General features: G+C 39.4%; 1 protein-coding gene across 6 annotated transcripts in view; it reads left to right on the top strand.

The window, feature by feature from the left end:
- TGFBR3 (transforming growth factor beta receptor 3) overlaps nt 1-26,132 on the top strand; it is a 218,124-nt gene that overhangs the window by 111,400 nt on the left and 80,592 nt on the right. For all 6 annotated transcript variants that reach the window (XR_009521249.1, XR_009521253.1, XM_060025520.1 and 3 more), the window contains exon 4: nt 18,244-18,381. Coding sequence is in view for 4 of the 6 variants with exons in the window: in XM_060025520.1 (XP_059881503.1) it covers nt 18,244-18,381 (138 nt within the window). In the remaining 2 variants the exon portion in view is untranslated. The remainder of the gene's footprint in view (nt 1-18,243; nt 18,382-26,132) is intronic.

Genomic DNA, 26,132 nt, shown 5'->3' with positions numbered 1-26,132 from the left:
GAGTGGGGGGAAAATGAGAGAACTTCATAACTTCACACCTTGGATTCAGAGCTGGCCACAGTCATTGAATGAGTCAATTATAGTGACTAAGGCTTGATCTCAGCCTAATGATTTATGGTTAACCAAGAGCAACCGTTGTCCTCATTAAGAGAGATTATCCCATCAAAATAGTGTTTTTAGAACCTGACAATGTAATAATGTTTGTGTTGACGCCTTTATTTTTAAATCATATTTTGATTTATTGGAAAGATAGAAAGTAGAAAAATCTGCCAGTCTTCCTGAAATTCAGAATAAATCATGCAGCTCTCTTATTCAAAAGTATATCTAAAAGAAATTAGCAAAACCAAATAAATTAACTTGTTTTATAATCTTGTCAATGCTACCTATTTTAAAAGACCCTGTAAATCTTGATCTACCTTTAGGATTAGCCTTGAGAATTTTATGATTTATTTTGCTTCTGCCAAGCATAAAAGACTATAGGGCATACATTGACCCAGAGTTAAAGTGAAAAAAAAAAAAGAAAAGAAAAGAACGAAATTCTCTAAAAATGCTCACATTGGTCTGAAAAGTTTGATAAATTCATTTTGGAATATTTTCAGTTCTTAAAAGAAGAAAAATCTTCTATTTTAATCTCTTGCGTTCACTTTGGCAGGTTCAACTGAACTTTTGTCAATCTTTCCTTTTAATTGAGTACACAAATCATTTAGTGTGACCTGGCATTTATAAGTTGATGACTCAGTCACATCAACCCATTCTTTTTCATCAGCTACGTCTATTCCTAGGGATCTGCCTTGAAGACTGTTACTGACTCTACCAGTTGCTCAAAGAACGGTAGGCTTTGGTTTAGCCCCTTCATTTATGGGGAAACTGAATCCCAAAGTAGGATTCCAAAAGTTCTTAGGCAGAACTTTTTTTCTTTAAATGAGTGATATGTCCAGAATCTTACACTAGGAAGAAGACAAGTTTGGGAAGCACCAGTGTTTGTGGTTTATAATGAAAGTTCCTTTTCTCTGTTTCTCAGGCAAGGGTAATTAACTTCCCCCCAAGGGCAGACAGTAAATCGTTTTCTGTAAATCAGGCAATCTCATCTTCATTCCAAAATTACTTACCAACCGTTTACTTGCTTTCTCTTGTGAAAAGAATACTGTATGAGAGATTATGACCCAAATTTGTTTCAGGTGTGTACTGGAAATATTGGAAACGTATTGTTAGGTCTTGCCAGGATTTAGGAGGGCATCTCAGGAAGACATTCCTAGGGTGGAGAATGGAGACTTGTTGTCACTTTAGGACTAGTAAAGTAGAGGGAGCAAATGAGCTGGTTCATTTCTTAGACAGTAGAGAACTAAGGGTGGGATTTAAAGATTTTTCCATAGAATATTATAATCAGGACTGAATTACCAGGCCCGTGAGTTATTCCTTGTAAAAATGCTCAAGGCTAGTAACTCATAGTAGTTGCCTGGTTTATTCATTTTCTGTGGTTAAAATATATCCCAAACTCAACAAGTGTTTAGTGAGGGCCTATGAGCTGGGGACAAAGCCAGGGAACAAACTCCTCAGGTCTGGGAGACTTGGGGTTGAGGATTAAGATTTCATTTTCTCCCCTTGCAAGATACTCCTTGGTAATTCCTTAATAATGATACCGTATAAGACTTGGAATGGGATCCTATACAAAATGGGATTTAAAAAAATTTCTATTACTGACATATATTCTGTTGGGCAAAAAAGTGAAGTGATTGAAGGGGATTTAATAAATTAATGTACTAATGTGATTATCTAAGTCATACTTGATATGCCAGAAGTTGACGTACCCATTATTTATCAGGAGGCAAGCCATGGTCACATCTCAGTGAATTATATTACATGCTATTCTTTCAATTGCCTTCACTGATTAGTTAAGCTTGGGTTTCACGGCCCATTGAGATCTGGCCCCAGTCTACCTTTCCAACTTTATTTCTCTATATTCTTTTGTATATTTCCTCAGCTCTATCTGAATTAAATGTTCCCCAGACCTACCCAAGCTGCCTGCCTTCCCTGTCTTGACATTTCTCTCGAGGCTCTCCCTGCCCTCCTTCCTGCCCCCTCCCCTTAGTTCTGCCTGCTCTGCCCTGTTCACTCTCAGGGACTAGCAACAGCGCCCCCTTTCTGCTCCCCTGGACACATTTACATCTGAGCATCTTGCTCAAACCCCAGAACTTGTGCAAGTGGACCTCCTCTTCACGATAGATTCAGGAAGCAGCACTATACGTGGGATGCATCTAGAGAAGAGGAATGTGATGTGTGTGTACACATCACATTGTTCTAAACAAATTTCTAAATGTTCTATTCAGGGTAATTCGAGTTACAGATTTCTCCCTACCAATAATTTTTTTTTTTTATTAATGGATTGTGTACTACCAATATAATTGAGGTTCTGAGAATTTCTTCCATAAATTATTGCTAATGGGAATAATGGTATATTTTTCTTACCTAACTTTTGAGGATGCTGTAAGGCTACACAGGTGTATCACTTTGAGTTCCTTAAAATAAAAATGTTCTGTATATTAAAGCTATCATAAACATAGTTAATAATTAACTTTAGTCATGTTAATAAAAATTGAAGGCTTTTATAAATCCATGAAGAAATACTCTGTAGTTGCTGCTTCTATGTGGTACAGCTATAATATAGTATATTCTTATTCTTATATAGTTTCTTATTTGCTATTTAAATTATAGCATAGATTGATGGTAGTAGATCAGAGACCCTAGAACAGGTCATTTTCTCCCTTAGCGTTAAATAAGGTTTAGATAATTTTTCCTTAAATTTATAGGAATTAGTCCAGGTAAGGTCAGTATGGAATAAAGTCTGTTTAAGATTTTATCAGAAAAATCACCTTCTCTCTTTCTCTCTCTCTCTCTCTCTCTCTCTCTCTCTTTTTTTTAAATCCAGGGTTGGGATCAACAGCTGTTCTAGCATGGGCAGGGTAACTTGATATAATGGCATACATTTTTACCCTGGTCTGCTCTTAGAGCAAATTTGAAATGGTTGTTTTGGAAAATGTGCTATGAATTTATCTCTAGACCTTCGCACCAGAGCAGTTAGTTCAGCCTAGCAGAACCTTGGCACTTGATGTGCATCTTTCATAACAGAACTCTGATGCTGTGACTTGATGCCTTGAAATCAGCACAACAAAATGGTGCTTGAAGAGCAGTGTTTACTTTGATCATTTTTCAACTTCTGTGCCCCAGCCTTTCACGGAGTACAAATTGCTTTACCAGAGTTACGGGGCTGAAGCCCACGGACTGTTTTTGTAGTCTGGTTGCTGTGGTGATTCTTAGTCTTCCATGAAACTCCGTCTCCAGGGAAACAGAAACCTTTGCAGCTGTCTCAACCTTTTTGGTATCGTATCCGGTGGAGGTCTTCACCAAGCTCCGTAGCAAGCCTGAGAGTGGTTGATTTGTGTCAGCGTAAACAAATATGTGGAAACAGGACATCTCATTCAGTACATGCTGTATTTCAAAACAAATAGCTCCCCTATCCTTCTCCCAAATCATATGGGGACTTTGAAGTATCTCCAAGTCCGGCTGAAGCCAGAGTTTAGTGAGCCATCGAGATGTTGTTGGTCACGATAATGATACGAGTAAGAGCTTTGGAAGAATGACTGATGAAGTCTGTAGAGTTGCCAGGTGGGGAAGAAAGTGGTGGCAAAGGAGAAGCTTAATGGGGCTTGTGTGTGCCCAGACAGGAGAAGCTGGTTTAGGAAGAGAGGCGGGCTGAGTCTAAGGATGCCAGCAGTTTGATGTTTAGGGAACAGTGAGAAAAAATGTTTTGACTTTAAACTTCAGTGGAGAACAATAAAGACAAAACCTTCCTTCCATAGGAACCAAGGGAATGGAGAAAAATTGCCATGGTTTTAGAGGGTAGAAGTAATAATAGTGAACACTTAAAGAGCACTTACTGGGATTTCCCTGGTGGCGGAGTGGTTAAGAATCCTCCTGCCAATGCAGGGGACACGGGTTCGAGCCCTGGTCCAGGCAGATCCCACATCCTGCGGAGCAACTAAGCCCGTGTGCCCCAACTACTGAGCCTGCATTCTGGAGCCCACAAGCCACAACTACTGAGCCCACGAGCCTAGAGCCCGTGCTCCGCAGCAAGAGAAGCCACCACAGTGAGAAGCCCGTGCACCACAACTAGAGAAAGCCCGCAGCAATAATGACCCAACGCAGCCAAAAATAAATAAATAATAAATTAAAAAAAAAAAAAGAAAGAGTACTTACTATAAGTGCCAGTCACTGTTCTAAGTGTTTTACACATATGGCATGTTTAATCCTTTGACATTTGATGGAATAAGCACAAGTATTATCCCCATGTTACAATGGATGAAACTGATGCCCATAGAGTCTTAACATGCTCAAGGTCCTAAGGCTGGTAAATGGAGAGCTGAGAGTCCAACTGACTCTGACCAGTAGGTCAGAGCTCTTAACCAGTAGGTCAAACTGTCTGTAATTTAGGAACGAAGGCAGAATGACCCAAAGGATTGGATTACAGGAGATACTGGCCAACTTGGAAGAAAATGTAGATCTTGGAAGAAATTAAATTATGCTCTAAAATGTGTTTATTGATTCATTCATTTGTTCATTCATTCATCATTAAATATTATGTAGTGCCTTCTAAGTGCCAGGTATTAGACTAGGCTCTCAGATGGCAAGAAGACAAGTCCCACTCTCTCCCCTCAGATAATGTGCGTGTTAACTTAATACAAGGCAGCAGGTGCTAGATGCTATAAGAAGGTCAACTGGACCTAGGTCAGGAGCATCCACTGGGAAGAGCTTCCTTCTGCCTTCTAGGGCACTGATGACTCGAAGCCTTCTTAAAGAGTGTGATATTTTTCTGGGAGGTGAACAAAATTGATCCCAGGTGAAAATATGAAACTGTAATTAAATTCAGTATGTTAGTACATACCTCTACCTCGTTCTAAACAGAATTGAGAGGTCCCATTTGATGAGTTTACATATAGTTGCATATAGTTTGCTCTTGAGGATTTCCAAACCACAGAAGAGCAGGATGTCCAATTTGTAAACAGCACTGGCAGGAGTGGGTTCCAGGGTAACAATGGAGAGCACTTTACAGGAAGGGAAGGTTTTGAGAAGGCCTGGGAGATCCATCTTTATAGGAAGAAGTTCCCATGATGCCTCAGGTGATGACTGTGCAAAGTTCCTGAGATATGTTGAAGGCCTGTCTGAAACTAATGGATGATTTTTAACTATGGGGGCAAGCATGTTACTAGTGCTTTACAAGTATTAACTTATTTATTCCTCGTAATAACTCTAAAAAGTAGGTACTATTCTGTTTTTTTAGGTGAAGAAATAACAGCACAGAGAGGTCAAGCAATTTGCCCAAGGTCATACAGCTAAGGAATTAATGGAGCTGGAATTGAACACAGGGAGTTTGGTGCAAGTGTCAATGCTCTCAATCATTATGCTTTGCTGATTAGTCATATTTCACTTTATGGGTCTCATTTTAAGCCATAAAGTTAGTCTGTTAGATGCAAAGGCATTCTTAAGTTTAGTTTGAGGCTAATGTCAGACACCCCCTCCCCATGAAACATCTGGTCATCCACTGTTCTAAAAGGGACGATAACCTACTTTGCACATCATGCTTTATTTCTCAGGGCTGACTGGGAACCTTCCATAGTAAGTGGATAATTAATAGAAAAAAGAAACAAAAATCGCAGAGTTTAGCTACTTGTTAACTCTGGTTGAAAAGTTTGTTTGCTTAAGAATGTGGAATCTGATGGTGACTTTATCAGGTTTCTCTATTTTAAAAACAGTTATTTTAGAATATTATCCCTTGAAAATGGGTCTGAGAAATTTAACTTTTCATCATCTTTCTTTCAGAGAATAATAACATTTCCTTCACACGTTAGAGTTCACAAAGAATTATATTTGTCATAATGTAAATTATTTAACCTTCTCAACTATCCTACGTGATTGCTCTTAATCTCTTTTAAGGTTAGAGGAGATTTAATTTAATATCTTATGAAGAATAATGGCTTGCTCAAAGCTAGTTCTAATTTTAGAATCTGGGCTTAAAAGCAAGAGGCAACAAGCTCCCACAGACTCAGATATACCAAGACATGGACAGATGTGACCTGAACCTACCAGGAAAGTATTCTGAACTCTTTATGAGATACTAAAGAACTGTCATCACTTCCCTAATAGGTTTGCTTTATCCTAGTATCATTTTCTTTTGAAATAATTACTGTTGAGAAGTACTCTCAAGTATTTTACTGTATTGCTTACTAAATATATGGACTTTAAAAAACAAATTTAGCAAACTTCTATAGAGAGTAAATGAAATAGGAAGTGGGTGAAGTGATTCTGAAAGTCTTAAGAAAAGTATTCAGTAATGAAGTCATGGAATCCCTAGATTCTAGGATCAGAAGGGATCTTTGTGGTCGTCCACAAAATATTTATTTTATTTATTCCTTGTTTGTGAATTTTGTTTCTAAAATATCTCTGGCAAGTGCTCGTCCAGCCAATCCAAGTCATTCAGAAAATTGAGAAGGATTGGAAGAAACAAGAAAATTGATGACGTTGATAGATTTTGCCTGTTTCTTTCAGAGAAGTTTAGGTCTGATTTGTCCTGCTTGGGAGCCCCGCCCAGCCAAGCTTCTATTGCCTCTCCCGATCCTTGACATCTTCTCTCCCCACACACCCTGGACATACCTCAGTCTTGGTGGTGTATTCTCACCATCTCTTCACGTGTCTGTCTTCCTCTGGACTGTGGTGAGCACACTGGGGAAAGATAGGTTGCATCTTACTCATGTTTCTGTTGCCGGTAATTGACATGGTGCCTGGCGCATCATAGGACTTAATTTATGTTGTTTGAATAAATGAAAAACATGCACAGGAGACATAGTTACTGTCCTAAGCTAGCTTAGTGTGTGCCTTGGCTTTGATCACCTTAGATCTGAAAGCCTGAGGATTGATGTGACCCTTCAGACTTCTAAGATACTCTGAGTTCCTTGTACTGTCACATGAAGCTCTTTCTCGATAAGATTTGAAACTCAAGACTTGGTCAGGTTCATCCTGTAGGAAAGTTCAAATCACATTTTTTTGGTGTGTGGTAAAAAACACATAATATTTACCATTTTAGCCATTTTAAAGCGTACAGTTCAGTGACATTTGTAGACTCACAGTGTAGTGCAAACATCACCACTGTTTTGTTCCAGGACATTTTCGTCCCTCCAAAAACAAACTCCATACCAAACAGCGGTCAGTCCCAGCCCTGGAAACTACTCTGTCTCCGTGGATTTGCCTGCTCTGGACATTTCATACACATGTAAAATCATACAACATGTGGTGTTTTGTGTCTGGCTTTTTTCACTTCACATAACGTTTTCAAGGTTCATCTATGTTGTAGTATGTGTCGGTGCTGTACTCTTTTTATTGTCGAATAATATTCCATTGTATGGATATACCACGTTTTGCTTATTTCAGATCATATATATATATATATATATACATATATATATATATATATATATATATTTTTTTTTTTTTTTTTTTTGCGGTACATGGGCCTCTCACTGCCGTGGCCTCTCCTGTTGCGGAGCACAGGCTCCGGACACACAGGCTCAGCGGTCATGGCTCACGGGCCCAGCCGCTCCGCGGCACGTGGGATCCTCCCAGACCGGGGCACGAACCCATGTCCCCTGCATCGGCAGGCGGACTCTCAACCACTGCACCACCAGGGAAGCCCATTCAGATCATGTTTTTATAGAGAGATTTGTCATTGTGAGTCAGATTTCTTACTTCTGGCCAAATATCATGAATGGCAGAGAATCTTCATTATTATCTACAAGATCCTGGTAATTTTGGAATATTTAAATTTATAATCTAAGCCTGAATGTTTTGTAATGCAACACCCCCACCCCTTCTGCTTTTCCCATTTTGGCTCAATTTACTTCTTATTAATGGTATTTTCAAAGGACGAGTCAAAGACAGAATGGGAGACTATAGTAGTTTTGCTGCAATTGAGAAGTAGAAGACTAGTGGCTGTTGACTTAATAGGCATTTGCGTCTTCCCTGAATTATGAAATAGAGCTTAAGCTATCTGATTTTGATATCTTTTAGGACCTTCCAGACTTTGGTCAGGATTAGAACGTTTCTTTAGAGATGTATTATGGAAGAGTAGCTTGTACTTTTCTCTATTTGCATGGGAAACTAAGGCTTTGTAGTACTTTCAAACTCTGTTTAAATACAAGAGCTCCAGCTGTGCCTTCCATGTTTAACATACTGAGTAAAATTCAGAGATTATGAGCTTTTTTATAAGTCATTTTACATATAAAAAATGAGACTGTATAAAAAGTTGACAATTAATATTTACAAATATTAAGGCAGAACCTCATATTTCCTAATGTCAAATAGGGAAAGCAGTTTTAATTATTCACTTAGACATGAACTGATATTGTTCCCCTTTCTGTTGCTCTGCACATTCACTAATTCCCAGCATTATGACTTGATTCACCAGGGTTTAAATTTGCTGACTATGTGTATGGTGTTGACAGAATTACAGTATCTTCATTATTGGGAAACGAACGACTGTGTATAAGTTATATGACTTGAAAATCAAATGGTTTGTGTTTGAATTTTATTTATTGATGGATTGATTGATTGCCTGCGTTGGATCTTTGTTGCTGCGCGTGGGCTTTCTCTAGTTGTGGCGAGCGGGGGCTACTCTTCGTTGTGGTGTGCAAGCTTCTTATTGCGGTGGCTTCTCTTGTTGCAGAGCACGGGCTCTAGGCGTGCGGGCTTCAGTAGTTGTGGCACGTGGGCTCAGTAGTTGTGGCTTGTGGGCTCTAGAGCACAGGCTCAGGAGTTGTGGTGCACAGGCTTAGTTGCTCCACGGCATGTGAGATCTTCCCGGACCAGGGCTCGAACACGTGTCCCCTGCATTGGCAGGCGGATTCTTAACCACTGTACCACCAGGAAAGTCCTGGTTTGTGTTAGAATTTGCACTTGTTTCATTCTGAGGTGAAATCTATTCCTCGTCCCTGCTATGACACTCAATTCTGATTTACTTGTACATAAATGTCAAGAGGTTCCTTCTTGATCTAAATAAGGAACGTTGTTCAGACTTCTTACAACTTAGTCTTTTGCTTCTTTCTTTTTTTTTACGTTTTATTTTCCTTTTTCCTTCAGGTTATTAATTAAGTGCTGAAAGGTTTTTAAGGGTATAATGTAACTATAATGAATTTGTCACCAGGTGTCCACCTCTTTACTGTAGCTTTGTCCCTTTCCAGTTAGAACAAATGTATTGAACTACTTTTAATGCTGCCTGAAGAAAATAGGAAATTTAAACCCTTCAGTACTGGCTCTGGGAAGATATGATCCCATCTTAGACACTTATCACTTACAGCATGCCAAGTTCTGTAGGCATATTTTGGCAACTTTCCCTCTGCTTTCTGTGATCATAGCTCTTACCCTGAAAACTCATTTCAGGGCTTGGGGAGAACTGATTCTGAGGAGGAAAACAGGCAACGGTACTGAACTCTAATGTAAACACTGCAAACTGCATTTGCTCTGTTGTGCATTAGGCTGTTCTGACACAGTTCATTGCCTGAATTAAAAGCATTTAAAATTCTGTGCCTCTAAGAGATAATAGAACATTTGATCAAAGAACATAATGCTTTTTCAGGAAAAATGTTCCCAAAACACAGACAGATAACATGTTCTCCCACCTTTGACCTCTGGAGTATTTGTTCTCCCTTTCTCCAGATAGGCCATGTAATGTTGAAACTATAGTTCCTCTAAAAACATTTCCACTTAAAATTATAACCTGGCTGGATGAGACCAGAATACTCTTAGGGGACTGGTACTGTGAATTTCAGGAGTTGTTTTGGTTAGAGCTTTCAAAGGAAATCAGACTTCACATTATTCCCAATTCTACTGTAATCAGAATTTAGTTTCCTTAGAGAGTGACTTGGTCTAATCCACACATCAACTGGGAGGCCCTGGAGCTCAAGGAATGATTGACTCACACCTCTGCTAATTCCGCGGCGTGAAGAAATCCAGAGGAGGGTATATTTCTGCAGATTGCCAGAGCCTTAGCATTCTTGTGGCCCTCTCCACTTCCTGGGTTTATAACTCTATATGTTACATGGCTGCGATACACTTGATTCACTTGGATTTGAAATGCAACCAACACTATCTTGAGTTCCATAGTGCCTTCGTTCACGAGAACAGTAAGCATTATTAGAGTTTTTGTAGAGGAGATAGAGGGGAACTCATATCAAAGCAATTCAGACAACTTTAGCTGCACTGTAGACATCACTATTCATAAAAATACTTGTTGACCCATCCCTGTGGAGTTTCACTGACCTCTCGGCTTGTGCTGACCTCCTGTTTTCTTGCTTACAACTCAGTCCCCTTCCTTTCTTCTTTGTCTTTCCCTCTTTTCCAGAAGCAAAATAGTTCCTGGCTCTTACTTCTGTAGAGCAGCTCCCCATCAACCCCTATGCCCTATGGCCAACACCCAAGATTAAGAGTGGGATGGGAAGGTAGGGAGAAAGGAAGAGTCAGACATTTCATTCTGTTCTTAGGAATAGAATATGAATATTCTTATGAATGAGAGACGTTCATTCTATTCTTAGCATTGCCACTTTCTAGCCATATACCTTTGGATAAATTATTTATCTCTAAGCACCAATTTCTTCATCTTTAAAATGGGAATAACTAGATAATTATGCAAAGCGTCTCTTGGTGAGAGTAGTGAGTCTTAATCCAGTAGATGGACCCAGGGGTCTGCTTATTGTCTTTCTTTGGGAGGTGATGGCTGTCACTACTGTTGGCACCACTATTCCTACTAACAACAACAATTCCAAGTGTAGTGTTTTTGAACATCCATATCTCAGTAATTACTCCTCTCTAGGTTTCTCTTTTGTTCTAGAAAGCTAACACTGTGTGCCCATTCAGAATTCCTTACCAGGTAAAGGTTAATGTACTAGCCCAGGGGAATCCAAATGCCATCTTTTGACGCTTAGAGCATCAAATTAAATTTAATCACTACCTGAACACTGGTGTATTTGCTAACTGTAAGATGGTGCATAGGCAGCAATCTTTATTGAGATCTGTAACTACAACTGGCAGATGGAAATGATTAATCCAGTACTCAGATCATGTGGGAATTGGGTTCTTGCTGTGCCTACCTTTTAAATTAGCTTCTACTGGTCACCCCATGATTCTCTTTATTACACAGTTCTGTTTACCATAGTACTGACAAGCAGGCCATCCTGACATCCTATTATTATAGACATATACATGTCAAAGGACTGGCTCACTAAACAGGTAGCAAAAACAATTTCAAGCCCATTGTAAAAAGTAGACATTGAGAGGAAATAAATTGACACGGTACATATTATATGGAACTTCTGTTAGTGTTCGAAACAATAATAAAGTGTTTGGAATCGATCTGTTTATTAAGTGTGACAAAGGAATATGAAAAAATAAAAGCAAACTTTTTTTTTTCACATTGGTCAATTTGCCAATATTGAGTTCCTTCAATTTGTCTAGAAGTTCAGTTTCTAACACACTTCATTGCCTGAATGAAAATCATTTAAAATTCTGTGCCTGTAAAAGGTAGTAGAATATTTGGTCAAAATTTTATCTTTGTTATCTACCCCTGAGAAGGTAAACATGCTCCAAAGTTTTCTTCACGTTTCACATATTTGTATTTGCATAACTGTAAAAGATAATAAATAAAAACATTCTGTTTTCTTTGTTTGCCTAGTGTGATTCCCCTAAATGGCATAGGTGGTGCTCTGCCCTGGCCTATACACACAACAGAGGATGATAATCAGGGCAGTTATTCTCACAAAGCCTGGGCGTGGCCTTGAATTCTGTCCGACACACGTTCCAGGCAGCCCCTACCATTTGTTTTGGAAGCACGAGCTGGAATCTGTTTGCTTTCCTTAACTGTGTTTTAAAGTTCAAGTAGAACTGGATAGTGAAGTTAATGTTCTCTTTACTAGATGCATCCCCCCATCACTTTATGGCCAGGGAAGTGCAACCATATGACTCTGTAACCATTACTTGAGTCACATTTCATGAATAACTGTTATTGGTGCTTCCTTTTGTTCATCTTTCAGAAAACTTGTTGCCTGCTTACTCGATGTCTAGCCCTGTGCTAGGCCCAAGGATGCAGAAATGAGTGTGACTTAGTTTCTGCCCTTGAAGAATGCCCTGAGGATTTCACAATGTAAGGTGGGGAGTCAACGGCAAACATCTGACCACATCGTTGCCGTGCCGTGTGAAGGTAGAAACAGGAGTGTGGTCTGTGGGAGCGGCGCTGGACCCAAGTCTGCCTGCAGGACAGGGAAGATTTCCCTGGAGGCTGCATTTTGAGCTGGACACACATGTCAGTCTTGCGGCTGGCGGGAGGGTGCTGCAGGCTACCGTCCTGAAGGGCCGTGGTGTGTTACTGACACACACAGTCCCGTTTTCAGACGGCAGATGCTTAATGCTCCAGGACGATGGGAAAGTGCTTGTCGGTGTTCCCAGACTTGCCATTAGAAGCACCTGTACCTCAGAACATACCCACACCTGGGGTCTCCCCTTTCTCAGCCTCCCTTCCCCATAGTGACTGAGCAGTGGGCTACTCTGGGAAGGCAGGGCTAGGGTCCCTGGAATCCCCTTGCAACTCTCCCAGGACTCCTTTAGAGGGTCATGACCTGTAGTTTCAGAAATACTCTTCTGTTTATATGAGCTCTTGTCCCTCAACCCCCAACCCAAATTTAGTTCCGAGTATTTTTCCAGGACATTCAAAATACAGAGCAGAGAGGGCAGACTTATTTCTGCATTATATTTCAGTCTTTCATTTTAGGGCTTTTTCCCCCTATTTTATGGTTTTATTAGATTATTTTCAGAGGTTCCCAGGGAATCCTGAATCCTGTCCTTGTTGAGGGGAGGAGGAATTAGTTTTGGAATTGACTGGCTTTGTTGCTCTCATCATGTTAAGTGTTTCAAGAAAAAACCATTGGGCAGGAACTTGATATCATTTGTCATAGCAGTGAAGTCTTTGACCTTAACGCTGCTGAGACCAGGGTGAATGGTCAGCTGACTTCCCGGGTAGCGTAGAGACACTTAGGGGGGCTGAGATTCCTTGAATTTGATGCTAACTGATGTTCTAGAAATTCAGAGAAATGTAAAAATAAAATCATAAGGAAATTTTTTAAAGTTCCGAATCCACCCCTCTAAGAATATTTTAAGGGAATCTTTTTATACCAATTCCCAGATGGCAAAAGACAAGCAGTGGTAAATAAAATGTCAGCTGTAGGGGTTCCTCAGACTGGAATATACTTTAAAACACTGCAAAGCAACTAACTACTGTTCCCCACTCCCAGCAATTGGTTGTGTATTTCAGATGCATCTGGGCCAGATTTGAGTTCCTAAAAGTCCTTTTGCCTCCATGTAAGTGAAATTTGGGTTCTGCTGTGGTTACCCTAGTGTCCTGAAGTAGGTTCATGTCTCACTGTTCGGCTGTGTAAATTACGAGTGCTATGGGACCCAGATTTAGGATGTTTTCAGTTACTGCGAACACTGTTGCTAAATGGATGTCTGCTTACCTCTGAAGAGGGCATAGATATGACTATACACACACCAGGGTGGGAGTTTATGGGTCTTGTTTATAGACACAGTGCTGGAGTGCTTCTCTTATCTGTCTTCATGTAAACTGATTATTGGATCATCCATCTCAGAGCAATATTTGGTCTGGTTTTAGAGAACAGGAGTCCCTCTGGTAGTGTTTTGGATGACTTCACTGTTTCATGGGTCCATAGGGGCTCTTACAAGAATCAGAAATGTTGAGCTGGAACTTCACTGACACGTTAGCAAAATTAGACAACTGTTAGACTCTCGTATCAGTTGTTCCACTCGCTTTTCTTTTGCTTGTTTTAACAAACCCCAGGAGTAGGGGATCTGACTAATAAGAAAATTTTGAAGTCACTGTGGTAGAAATATCTTGCATCTCTACCACGAATCCTGGGAAGTTCAAAACAATTTTCATATGGCATCTTTCCATCAAGAGAGTAGGGTGGTTTTTTTTCTTTTCTGTAAGAAAGTACATAATTCATTTAGATAAAGTGATTTACCAAGTTTGCTACAATGTATAGTTTTTGCTTATCAAAGATAATCTTTGGAGAGCTGAGAGTCTTCACCCAGACAAGGGTCCAGAGAAAACTCTCCCTGTTGTTTTCTGGCGATAATGTGGACAGGGACATGCTTCCTAAATGGGAGATAGGAAGGTTGTCTTTCCACTCAGAGGCTTTATGCACCTGAGAGTTGGCCTTGACTTTCGTTACAACTGTGTTCAGATTCCCCAGAAGAGTACTCAAAAAAGATTTACTTTGGATTTCTTTGTAAAATAGGAGAACTACATTAATTGCATCTAGTAGTTTATTGAAGTGCACAGACAGCCTCAGAAGACCTAATATAAATAGATGTCATGGAACAGATTAGACCAATTAGCTTTTCTTTATTTGGGGGAGGGGTCAGCAGTGCATGAGGAACAGTGTCTACATCTGGGATGTGACAGATCACATTTACTTGTATTTTCTCACGACATTAGGAAGACTGAACATTCAGCACTGTTTGAGACAAACGTGATTAAAGCTGGAATTCTTGGACAGGACTTTATGGACCACTATATGGTCAAAGTATGGTTTCAAGAAGTCACTGGAACCCCAGAAACTGCATGTGAAAATTTTTTAGTTCTGAGTTGTCATCTATTATGTTCTTTCCCTGAGGGGATGTTATCTTAAGACTAGAGGTGTAATTTCTAGTTTAATTACAGGGAGTAGTTTTGTTCCTGATTCTGTCATTAGAATTTTCCTACTCATCTATAATGGATTCTTTAACCTGGGTTAATGGTTACTTAACCTGGGGTTTATGGGCCCTGCAATGGATGTATTTCCCTGACGTGGTCAGAAAGTTTTATGTGCATATGGGGTTTTTTGGTGTGTTTGGGGTGTGGCGTTCATAACTTGCCTTAAGTTCTCAAGTGCTCTATGACTCCCAAAGGTTAAGAAAGAAGCCATCAGCTATGTGGGTTCAGTTTTGTCCATGGACTAAGCGATGACCCTTATTTTTATGTGTAAATTTGACATAGGGTTGAGAGTCAACTCTTTAAACTATTGTTTGGATTTCCAAGTTGGAAATTACTGAATACTATTTGTATCACTTCTCCATGGGCTATTTCTTTGCTACAGTCTGTCTCACCTCTGGTCTTCAGACCATGATCACTGGACAGTTTACCCAGGGGAAAAAAACTTTAGCAGAACGCTCTTACCTTTGTAACTATAGTCTATCCTGATCTGTAACTGGTTCTAAAGAGGATTTTCTTTATTTTTTACTTCTTTTTTTTTCTTCTTCTTCTCTTCTTTCCCCCCCAACCCTTCTTCTTTTTTTCAGCCTGAGAGAAATTAGGCACCTTAGCCAGGAATTCTTTAAGAGCTGTTACGCGTATGTTCTCCCCACATTTCCGAGAGCTTTTCTACCTTCGTTCTTTTGTTGGTTGTTTTTGGTTGTCCTCTAGTTTCCCTTCAGTAAGATTTATTCAAGTGGAGGAAGGTTGCTGAGGGATTAGGTGAGCAGGTGCTTGGAGGACTCTCTGTTCCTGCCAAATGATCTTTTTAAAAAAGTATTGAGTATTTTTCTTTTAATTTCCCAATCGTCGTGTCAATTCTTCTTTGCCAAATGGTTTTTGGGGCTTTGCCTGGGCCCCATGTGCCAGAGTCGGGGATTCATTTTGGCCAGACACTGCCACATATTGAAGAGGGAACCGATTCCAGGAAAGCTCAGAGAGCCATGGCTCCTAGAAATCTTTCCTTGATGGTATGAGCCAGGCCTCAACACTTTTGACCATCTGGAAAATTTTGGACTTGAGCACCAATATGTGTCTCATACATATTTTTCTTTTCATTTCCTAAGGTTTTTTTTAAAAAATTCTTGTTCATTTGAGATATATATTTATTACTATTTTATCTGTGAGCTCCAAGAAGAATCATATGCCTGAGGGCTGCAAAGAAAATCATCCAAAAAAGAGTTGATGTGCCCTCTGTGGGTATACATTGCTCTTCTTGTGCTCAATAAACAGTTTTGGAATGAATAAATCTGAAAACTTTTCACATACTATAAGTGACAGAGTGTTTCTTTGCAATTTTCAAGTACTCTTGGACCAGTAATGATTTCATCTCTCCTTTCTTCACTCTCCGTAGTGTGTGCTTTCTGTAGTGTGCCTCTCTCTGTCTAGTTAATGCTGCAGTATGAATCTCTGCCCCTGCTCTGTTTCTACAGCCTCTCCTGTTTATAGTGGCGATCAGTCTGATTATTTCTAGATGTGGACAGCATCTCCAAAATGCTGTGAGGTAGATTCTGTACAATAAAAGAACATGTTAATTTGCTGTAGCTGACATCAAATTGACATCATTGTTCCTTAGTACTCTGCTTTTAGTGCTATGCTTATGCCAGTATTAAAATGATCCTATGCTTATGCCAATATTAAAATGACTCCTAGCTCACGACAGTTGGAGTCTCGCTCATGTGTTTTTTCACTTTTGGTAAATTAGCTAACTGAATTCCTTTGAGCCTATTAATCAGATTTTAAAAAAGCTTTTTAGGTAACATAAATTTATGAATTTGTTGTGATAAATCCATCATTAAAAAATTATCTACTCTATATCAAGCAGAGTATTAAACGTAAGACATATCTTTGCCTACTGAGTATTTGCAGTGTATTTTGAAAATTAAGACACATACACTCAGTAGCAAATGAATGAGATGCTATTATATACCACAGTGCTAATTATTCATAGAATAAAGTACTTTCGTGGCCTTGAAAAGTAGAGACAAACATCCAGTTGGCATTTACTGAGTGCCTATCGTGCGCTAAGGGATGGATATAGAAAGTTAAGTTTAGTGCCTTATTATCAGTGACTTGAGAGTACACTGTAGTAAGTGACACTGGTGTCATAAGCAGTCTCTACAATGAAAGGCAGAGATACATTGAGATCAGAGTGAGCCAGCAGCCACTGGGAAGATATCAAGTAAAGTATTCCAGCTTTGAGTGCTCTACCCCTGATGATTGTATAGATTCAGATCATAGATCTAGACCATTTAATCCTCATAAGGATTGTGACTGAGACGTACGATTATTCCCAGTGTATCACTCAGTCTGTGTCTTTTTACCTAAAGTCCTTTTTTGTTCTTTCCCTCTCTTATCACTCTATGGTGCTCTTTGGTGAGTTCAGTTTGTTTAAATACGTGATTCTTGGGTCTTGCCTCAGCCCTCTGTACAGAAAGCCAGTGTGAGACATACTTATATGAAAGCATCTGTTCAGTATTTCTTTATTCATCCTATCGCTTTCCTGTGTTTGTGTTGACTGATCTTGGGTGATGTGCTCTGGGAGGGTGTTGCTGAACCCACTGTTTCCAGATATCCTCGCAGGTGCTTTTGGATGATGCTAATGATGACAGTGTAACCTACAGTAGTCCTTGATCTGCCAGCAAAACTGGCCACAGTTTTCCTATGCAGACTCCTGGTTTTCTTCCCTGTTTTTTTCTTTTTTTGGATTGGGACTGTGTACAATCAGTTTTTATTCTGTGTGTTCTCTATGCTTCATTTCTTTGGAAAATCCCTTCGAGCTAATAGCTGGGATGATGAAAGCACTGGCAGCTCCCCTTGGCAGCCCCTTTCCCTTAGCTTTCGGCACTTTTCTTTGGCAGAACTCACTTAACTTTATAGAGGGAGGTTGGAGTTTACCTGGAAGAGAACAAAGTCATTTCTTTGGTGATCCAGAGGGATGACATGCCCCCAGGTGATTGATTCTGTACTCCAATTTTGAACTTGGTCATTTGACTTGAAGGATAAGGTAGTCCTGAGGGAAGGTAACCTTTATTTTGCCTTTGCCAACTTTGAAAAAAAGAAGTGTTCTGTTTATTTGTGTTCTGCCATCACTAGGAGCTGATTCATGTTTTGGTTGGAATTAATGTGGGTTGAACCACACGATATAGCTATGTTTTGTAGTTAAAAAATGATCAAATATTGGCAGTATCATCTAGTTCAACCTAATATATCGAATCCACAGAATCTGAACTAGCTTATAGCTTGTTTCTGTTAATGGTGAGCTGTGAAAAAGAATTCCAGTTTCTGTGCTAAGTGATTTTAATGGAAAGCCAGTGCTAAGACTTCTCTTTGTTTCTTCCTAGGTCACTCTGCACCTGAATCCCATCTCCTCAGTCTACATTCACCACAAGCCTGTCGTGTTCCTGCTCAACTCCCCACAGCCCCTGGTTTGGCATCTGAAGACAGAGAGACTTGCAATTGGCATCTCCAGACTTTTCTTGGTAAGTGTTTGAAACCCTCCCAAAGTGATCCTTAGCATAAGGATATAATGACCCTAAAATTTTGCAAGGCTTTTTAAAAGGCTTATTTCATCGAAATAATACCAGAGTCCACAGTGTATTAAATTTGGATTTTGCCGTTAGTGATATTTGGATGGCATCGATAAGCATTCACAGAAAACAGATACCATTCACATGCCCTCTTCTGTGGATGGAGAGTCCGGTCTCTCTTGCACGATAGAGCAGGATCTGCAGTCCTTCTTTGTGTGGACTGAGCTTTGGTCTCAGCTCTGAGACCGCCTCCCCACACTCCCCATAGTACCAGGAGCAATGTAAATATCGTAAGTAGCCATTAGGTGTGTGGTCTCTGACCGCAAAATAAATATGCACAAACCCATTTTATTTGTGTATAACACAGGCCTAATTTCTGATATGAGGATCTGTTTGTTGAGCAAGTAACACAGTGAGCTCCAAAATGAAAACATTTGTATTTTATAAAAAAGCTGGAACCCAGCTCTTGTGGAAGGATCCAAATATTACCTACTATTTGTAAATCATGTCCTTTTGAGTTTGCCAGAACATTCAAGTTTGCTAGTTGTGGAGGAATTGATGGGTTGTTTGGATAGAATATTTGGGGTATGATATCATGTCTGATGATGAGCAACACTGCACTTCACAGTGATAACTCACATTGTCTATTGCTAGAGCTATGTGCTGATGTCCTAAACTACAGAGCCTTGGACTCTTAAACCTCTCTTGCCTACAAGCGATCAAAACAAGAAGAGGCCTCAGTTAATAGTCTTCATCTTGCACAATGAATACATTTTGCCTAATTAATGATTCTTAATTCAGTTCTGTAGTTTCTTGTCACTTGTATTTGAAGAGTACTTTTAACTCAAAGGTCCCCATTGAATAAGGTAAGAATCCATAGTCAATACAGTTTAAAAGTAGATAAATAAATGAGTAAAAAGGAGAGAAGGGAAAGCTCCTCTTTATAGAAGAATACCCATCAATTGATATAGAAGGAATGATGGAGTTAGAAAAGCATCAGTTGGTAACCATCACAGTAAAAGTGGATTAGGCAAGAGTCATCAACAGACACTAGATCTAGTGGTGGTGGAGGGAGTTTGAGGAACAGTATATTTACATGGTCTTAAATTAGTTATTATTCTAGCCCAAAATGCATATAATCTGCGTCTAATCATGAGGAAACACTGGAGAAAACTAAATTGGGTGACATTCAATAAAATAACTTGGCCCGTACTCTGCAAAAATGTTAGTCATGAAAGACAAAGAAAGACTGGGGAGCCATTCCAGATTGAAGGAGGCTAAAAAGACACATGTGATCCCTGGGTAGGGAGTGGCACCCTTGCTATAAAGGACATCAGAGGGACAATAGGAGAAATTGGAATTGAGCCTATAGATTAAAGTATTGTATCAATGTTATATTTCATAGATTTAATAATTGTACTTTTCTTATATAAGAGAATATCCTTCTGAGGAAACATAATACACTTAAGCATTAAGGGTTAAAGGGCCAAATAATTCAGAAAACAAATTAATGTGTAGATAGAATAATAAAGCAAATATGGCAAGGTGTTGAAAACTGGGGAATCTAGTTAAAGAGTGTACATGAGTCTTTGTACTATATTTGGAACTTTGTAAATGTGAATTATTTTCAAAATAAAACTTTTTTAAACTCAAAAGTACATTTACAAGATAAGAGTTACTAATAACTTAAATTATAGCCTTTTCTGAGAATTGAAACTCTCATTACTTCTAAATTTAAAAGTCCAAAAGTCAGAATTAGTTGTTATTACTATTATCAGCACATTTATTTAGCACTTAGTACATTCCAGGTATTGCATAAGTGCTCTAATACTTTATCATATTTAATTCTCATAATAACCCTGTGACGATTTACTCCATTTTACAGATGCATTCACAGATGAGGAACTAAGATTTAGAGAGGTTAAGTAGTGACCCAAATCACTTGGCTAATTACTGGCAGAGTTGAGACTCAAACCCATATAGGACTTAACTCTACAAGCTCTTATGCTAAACTGGTTCCCTTCATACTTACAAGCATTGTCAATCTCCTGTAATTAAAGGCATTTGTGATAGTAAGCTAAGGGCCGTGATTATAAAGTCATATGCTCATTTAGCCCTTATCGTGCAGAGCTGCACCGTCCAATACTGTAGGTACTAGCTATGTGTAGCTATTTAAATTTAAATTAACCAAAATCAGAGGACTTCCCTGGTGGTCCAGTGGGTGAGACTCCACACGCCCAATACAGGGGGCCCGGGTTACATTCCTGGTCGGGGTACTAGATCCCACATGCATGCCACAACTAAGAGTCCCCATGCCGCAACTAAAGATCCTGCATGCTGCCACTAAACATGCTGCAACGAAGATCCCGTGTGCCACAACTAAGACCCAGCACAGCCTAAATAAATAAATATTTAAAAAATTTTTTAATTAACTAAAATCAGAAATACAATTCCTTAAGCACACTAGCCATTTCAGGAGCTCGATAGCTATGAGAGGCTAGTGGCTACCACATTGGGCAGGTTATAGAGAGGTTATGAGCAAAGGCTTTGCCTACCCTGGTTTGAATCCAGGCAGAACCTGGGAAAAGTATTTAATTTCTCTAAGCCTGACTTTCCTCAGTTGTAATATGGGAATGATAATAGTCCCTACATCATGAGGTTGTTTTCTTCATTAAGTGAGATTACATGTAAAACGTTTAGTATGGGACCTGGCACTGATAATTTCATAAACATTACCTACCATTTTTGTTGCTATTTATTATTAGTCATAGTAAAGAACACTTGGGAAGGACGTTGAATTTACATTTCTAATTATGAAATGTCTAGCTTGGCCGGCCCCAGATTGAAAGGAGTTCCCATTTCTCTGGGCTGTAGGTCCAGATGAAAAGTGTGGACCACATCTATCATAGTTGTACTGATCACTTTCTAGATTCTTTCTTCAAACTGCCTCTCTGTGACTTTTAAGGGAAAGTATCTTACTCCTAGTTATTATTTATTTGCTTTAATTTTGTTTAATATCTGTAAGAACTGCTTCTTGGCCATCAGCTTAAGATGCACTAACAATGAACCACAGGAGACGGTTTTAGTAAATAATTGAACATCAACCCTATTTGGAGTTTATCCCATGTAAGGAGATTGTAGATCAAGTGATAAATCTCAAATTACCAACACAAGGGAGGCAGCACTGGGAGAAGTCGAGGATTTAAACTGTGGGACACATGAACTCTGCCTTGCTGTCCAGCAGGCCTTCTTTAGGGAACATGGTTTTCTCTATCTGCACATTTCCTCATGGCCTGGAAGAGATAGTGGAGCATCTGTTGTTCATTCAGGTTCTCAGATAGTTAGACGACGAGTGATACAAGTTCTCTCACAAGCTGGGCAGCTCTCCCTAACAGAGACTGTGCTGAAAGAAAGAAGGCAAGGCAAGCTCTTCCCTTGCTCTCTGTAACCTGAAATGAATGACTTGACAGCCATTGCAGCAGAGGGATCTGGATAGAAAATCAGTGGTGTGTTTCATTTATCCATTTATTGTAGTTAAGAGTTGAAGGTTAGGGATAAGATAACTAAATTATTTTACATAAAGTGTTTCATCCAAACACTTCGGAAGGCCCATGGAATCTTTGGAAACTGAGGCTTAGCCATTTCTATCAGTGTCTTTTCCAAAGTTACCTGGAGAGATTAAGGAGCTGAGGAGAGAGGGTGGGTCCCTTGACTCTCAGTCGAAGAGGTGTATGTCCTTGCTCCCTCCTTTATATATTGCTGAAGGATTTGCATTACTGTCGTAAAGCTGTCTTTACTTTCTGTGTAGAGTTACAATACTTTAACAGTTATTTAAAAAATTAAAAAAAATTTTTGGCTGTGCCGCGCAACTTGTGGGATCTTAGTTCCCCAACGAGGGATTGAACCCGCACCCTCAGCAGTGAAAGCATGGAGTCTTAACCACTGGACCACCAGGGAATTCCCAACAGTTATTATAATTATTTTTAAGTAGGGTTGTGAGAAAAGCTCAAGTAATGGCATCTACTCATCTATCATGGTGAACCTTTTAAGTTGTCATGTCTGCATTATTATAACTGCCCAATTTAAAAAAGGAAACCTTTCATAATTAGTTAGCAGGACCTTGTGTTACTCAAAATGTCTCAGCCACCCACGAGGGTGACTGAAAACATATTTTAATACCGTCTAAAAAAATATCTGTTTTCTACTGTCAATCTTTTTAGTCCTTCTCTTGATTCCACAGTGCAGGCAAGAGGGAGTGTGTCATGTAGGGAGAAAGTGGGACTGAGTTTCCTCTGCAAGTGCAATTCCTTTATCTGGTTGTTCTGGTTACCCAGGAAATGGGAATGGATGAGAGTGGTTATCTCAGGCTGAGTGTGAAGTAGTAGATCTTTGAGTATGTCACACACATACACATACACAGGCGTGTGCGCGCGCAGTGGAGTTCTCACAGCCTCATAGATTTTCTTTTGCAGGGTGTAGGGATAGCCCAGAGAAAATTGGGTAGGTTAGAGTTATGCTTCAGAGCAATCAGAAATAAAAATAATCCTACTCTCTCAGTCTGTCATGTTGAAACTACAAGTAAAACTCTCTTAGAAGGATCATCTAAGCTTATTTTTATTTATGCAATTATTTCTGCATCAAAGAAGAAGTATGGTAGCTCAACTGTGTAATAGATGTCTGAACTTTTAACTTGAGGTTGCTAAAAAAAGATTGGGAAGAGCCACAGTACCAGATTGTCTTTAAAAACATGCTACAATTTGAACAGACGTTTCTCCAAAGAAATAACACAAATGGCCAATAAACACATGAAAAGATGCTCAAAATCATTAGTCATTAGGAAAATGCAAATTTAAAACCACAATGAGAATCCACTTCACACCCACTAGATGGCTATAATAAAAAAGGCAGATAAGAACAAGTGGTGTGGGGGATATAGGGGAATTGGAACTCTCATACATTGCTGGTGGGAAGGTAAAATGGGGCTTTGGAAAACATATGTCCGTAGAAAAACTCGTCCACAAATGTTCATAACAGCATTATTCATAATAATAAAAAAGTGCAAACAACCTAAATGTCCACCAACTGATGAATGGATTAAAAAAGTGGTATATCCATACAATAGAATATTATTTGGCCGTTAAAAGGAATGAAGTACTAATACATACCGAACATGGACGGACCTTGGAAACATAAATGAAAGAAGCCAGGTGCAAAAGGCCACATAGTGTGTGATTCCATTTGTATGAAATATCCCAACCAGGCAAATCCATAGAGATGGAAAGTAGATCAGTAGTTGGCAAAGGATAGTGGGAGGGGAAGATGGGGAATGACTATGAACAGCATGAAGTTTCTTTGGGTGGGGGCGGGGGGGGGGTGATAAAAATTTTGTGAAATTAGGTAGTGGTGATTCTTGCCACAATTGTGAATACACTAAAAATACTGAATTGTACAGTTTAAAAGGAGGAATATTATGATGTCTCAATAAAGTGAATTATAAGAATGAATTCTAATATATAATCATGTTTATGTAGTTTATGTAATAGAATTATAATAAGGTTGAATTATATCTCAATAAAGCTGTTAGAAAAAAAACTTGAGGCAGCATTCTTTTCAAAAGTGATGTTGTAAAATCAGTGAACCAAACTTTAAAATCATTTTACTTTATCCCATGGTTTTTATTGAAAAAATCTTGCTTTATTTGTATTACAAACCTAAGCGCTCTCTCCTAAAAGGTCTACAGACTTAGAACCCTGGGACAAGCAGAAATTCTCTAGATGAGACCCTAATGCCTGGCTTCTAATAACATGAAATGTCTAATCCAGGGGCCTCTGCAGCCCTTTGACATCGGGCTTGTTGCTTTGCCTGCTCGTGAGGGGAAAAATGTATTTTAAGATTAGGAAAGTCTCAAGAAATAAGCAGCAACTTCTTCCAACCTCATTCACTGTTGGGATTACAGTACTATGATTTATTTTTCCCAGCCATTTATCAGTAAAATCAGGAAAGAAATGCATGTAAATGTGTGTGTGTTTGAATGAAGGTGGGGAGTTGAAGGGGATATTGGTCTTCGAGGTAGAGTTTCCAATATTTGGGGCATATTTATACTAAAAAGTTATTCATTGTTTATCTGAAATTCAGATTTAACTGGGTGTCCTGATTTTTTCTGGCTGTTCTACCTAGAGGTAACTCAGATTTTTGTTTCTAGTTAACACTCTGGCCTGGGTGTCAGGAGGCCCAATTATTAGTCTTTGGTTCTGCCACTAACCAGTTATATACATCAATCACCGGACAAAATCACTTCACTACTCAAGCCTCAGTTTCCTCATCTCTAAAGTGAGGAGGTGGTACTAGTCAATCTCTGAAGTTCCTTCCAGCTTTCAAACTCTCATTCTTTGATAGTACAACTGCTACATATTACATCCCAGTTTAACTGGAAACAGAAAATGGTAATCTGAACATTGCCTCTTCAGCAAATCCAAGTAAATATTAGAGCAGGGCAATTGAAATAAATGAGAGAAACCGAACTCTATGCTCTTGGCTTTGGATTAAAAACAAATAAAAATTTAACCCTAATGGAAAATGTAAATTAATACCAGGAACATGCTTAATATTTAAAACCTTATTTTGTGTTTTTGAGTGGGGTGGGTGGGTGAAGAAGCTGAGGTTGCCAAAATCGGCTTATTCCTTTCACTTAAACTTGTGGGGGGGAAGGTCCAAATATGTTGGGGCTCTGCCACCAAACCACAGGCAGTTCTCTGGTCTGCATTGCAGTTTGGATGACTAACAAGGCTCAGTGAAAAACAAGTGCTATTTGTTTTCCTGTGCCCAGTATTTAACTGGAAATCAGAAGGCGAAATTTCCAATCAGTTGTTAAATAGCCCCAGATGTGTGCTTAGCGCTGCTCTAGGAAGGGACATGCACAGCCTGTACCACAGCGCATGTCCAGAAATTCCTTTTCTGAATCCAAGTGATGTGTAACTGGACACTGAGCGTCCAAAAATGCCCTCTGAATAACTCAGACATTCAAGTTTGCTTGTGGAGGAGGGAACTTTTGAAAAATTTCTGTATTCTCTACTGTGTTGCATTTAAAAACCTGGAAATGATTTTTTTTTTTTCTTTTTGAACTTCCTCCTTACTCTTGTTTGGCAGTTCTCCCCATGTTTAGAAAAACATGACATTAGCATACCTGGTATGACGGTTTCTGGATCTACTTTTTCATTCATCCAACACCTAGTTTTCAGTGCCTGCTGGGAACTGTCCTAAGTGTGGAGGCTCCAGAGAGAAAGGGGGTGGATTGCCCTGCCCTCAAGGAGCTTCCCGTGGTGTGGGAGGGATGATTACGAGACTGGGAAGTACCACCAGTGGATCCTGAAAACTGGAGCAAACAAGAATCTTCTTATTCCAAGTGCAATTAAGGCAGCTCCTTCTGTGAGGCTGACCGGGGAGCAGCATGTGGTTGAGGGCTCGGGGTTGCAGACCCAAGCACGGCCTTTTGCTCAACCAGAAGTGTCACCCCTATATATAGGAGTCTGAATATACCATTTTGGATTTTCCAGTGAGGTCTTTCCCCAAACAAATTCTCTCTTAAAGGCAGATTAAATAACTAAATGTTTCAAGATTGGTTCTTCCCTTTTCTTTTTTAAAAATATCTCTTGTGGAATGACTCACTGTGTCCTGTGGGATATTCCAAGTGGTTGTGTACCAGG

This window comes from Delphinus delphis, chromosome 1 (genome assembly GCF_949987515.2).
Source record: "Delphinus delphis chromosome 1, mDelDel1.2, whole genome shotgun sequence".
Lineage (NCBI taxonomy): Eukaryota > Metazoa > Chordata > Mammalia > Artiodactyla > Delphinidae > Delphinus > Delphinus delphis.
This window is presented reverse-complemented; position numbering and strand designations above follow the sequence as displayed.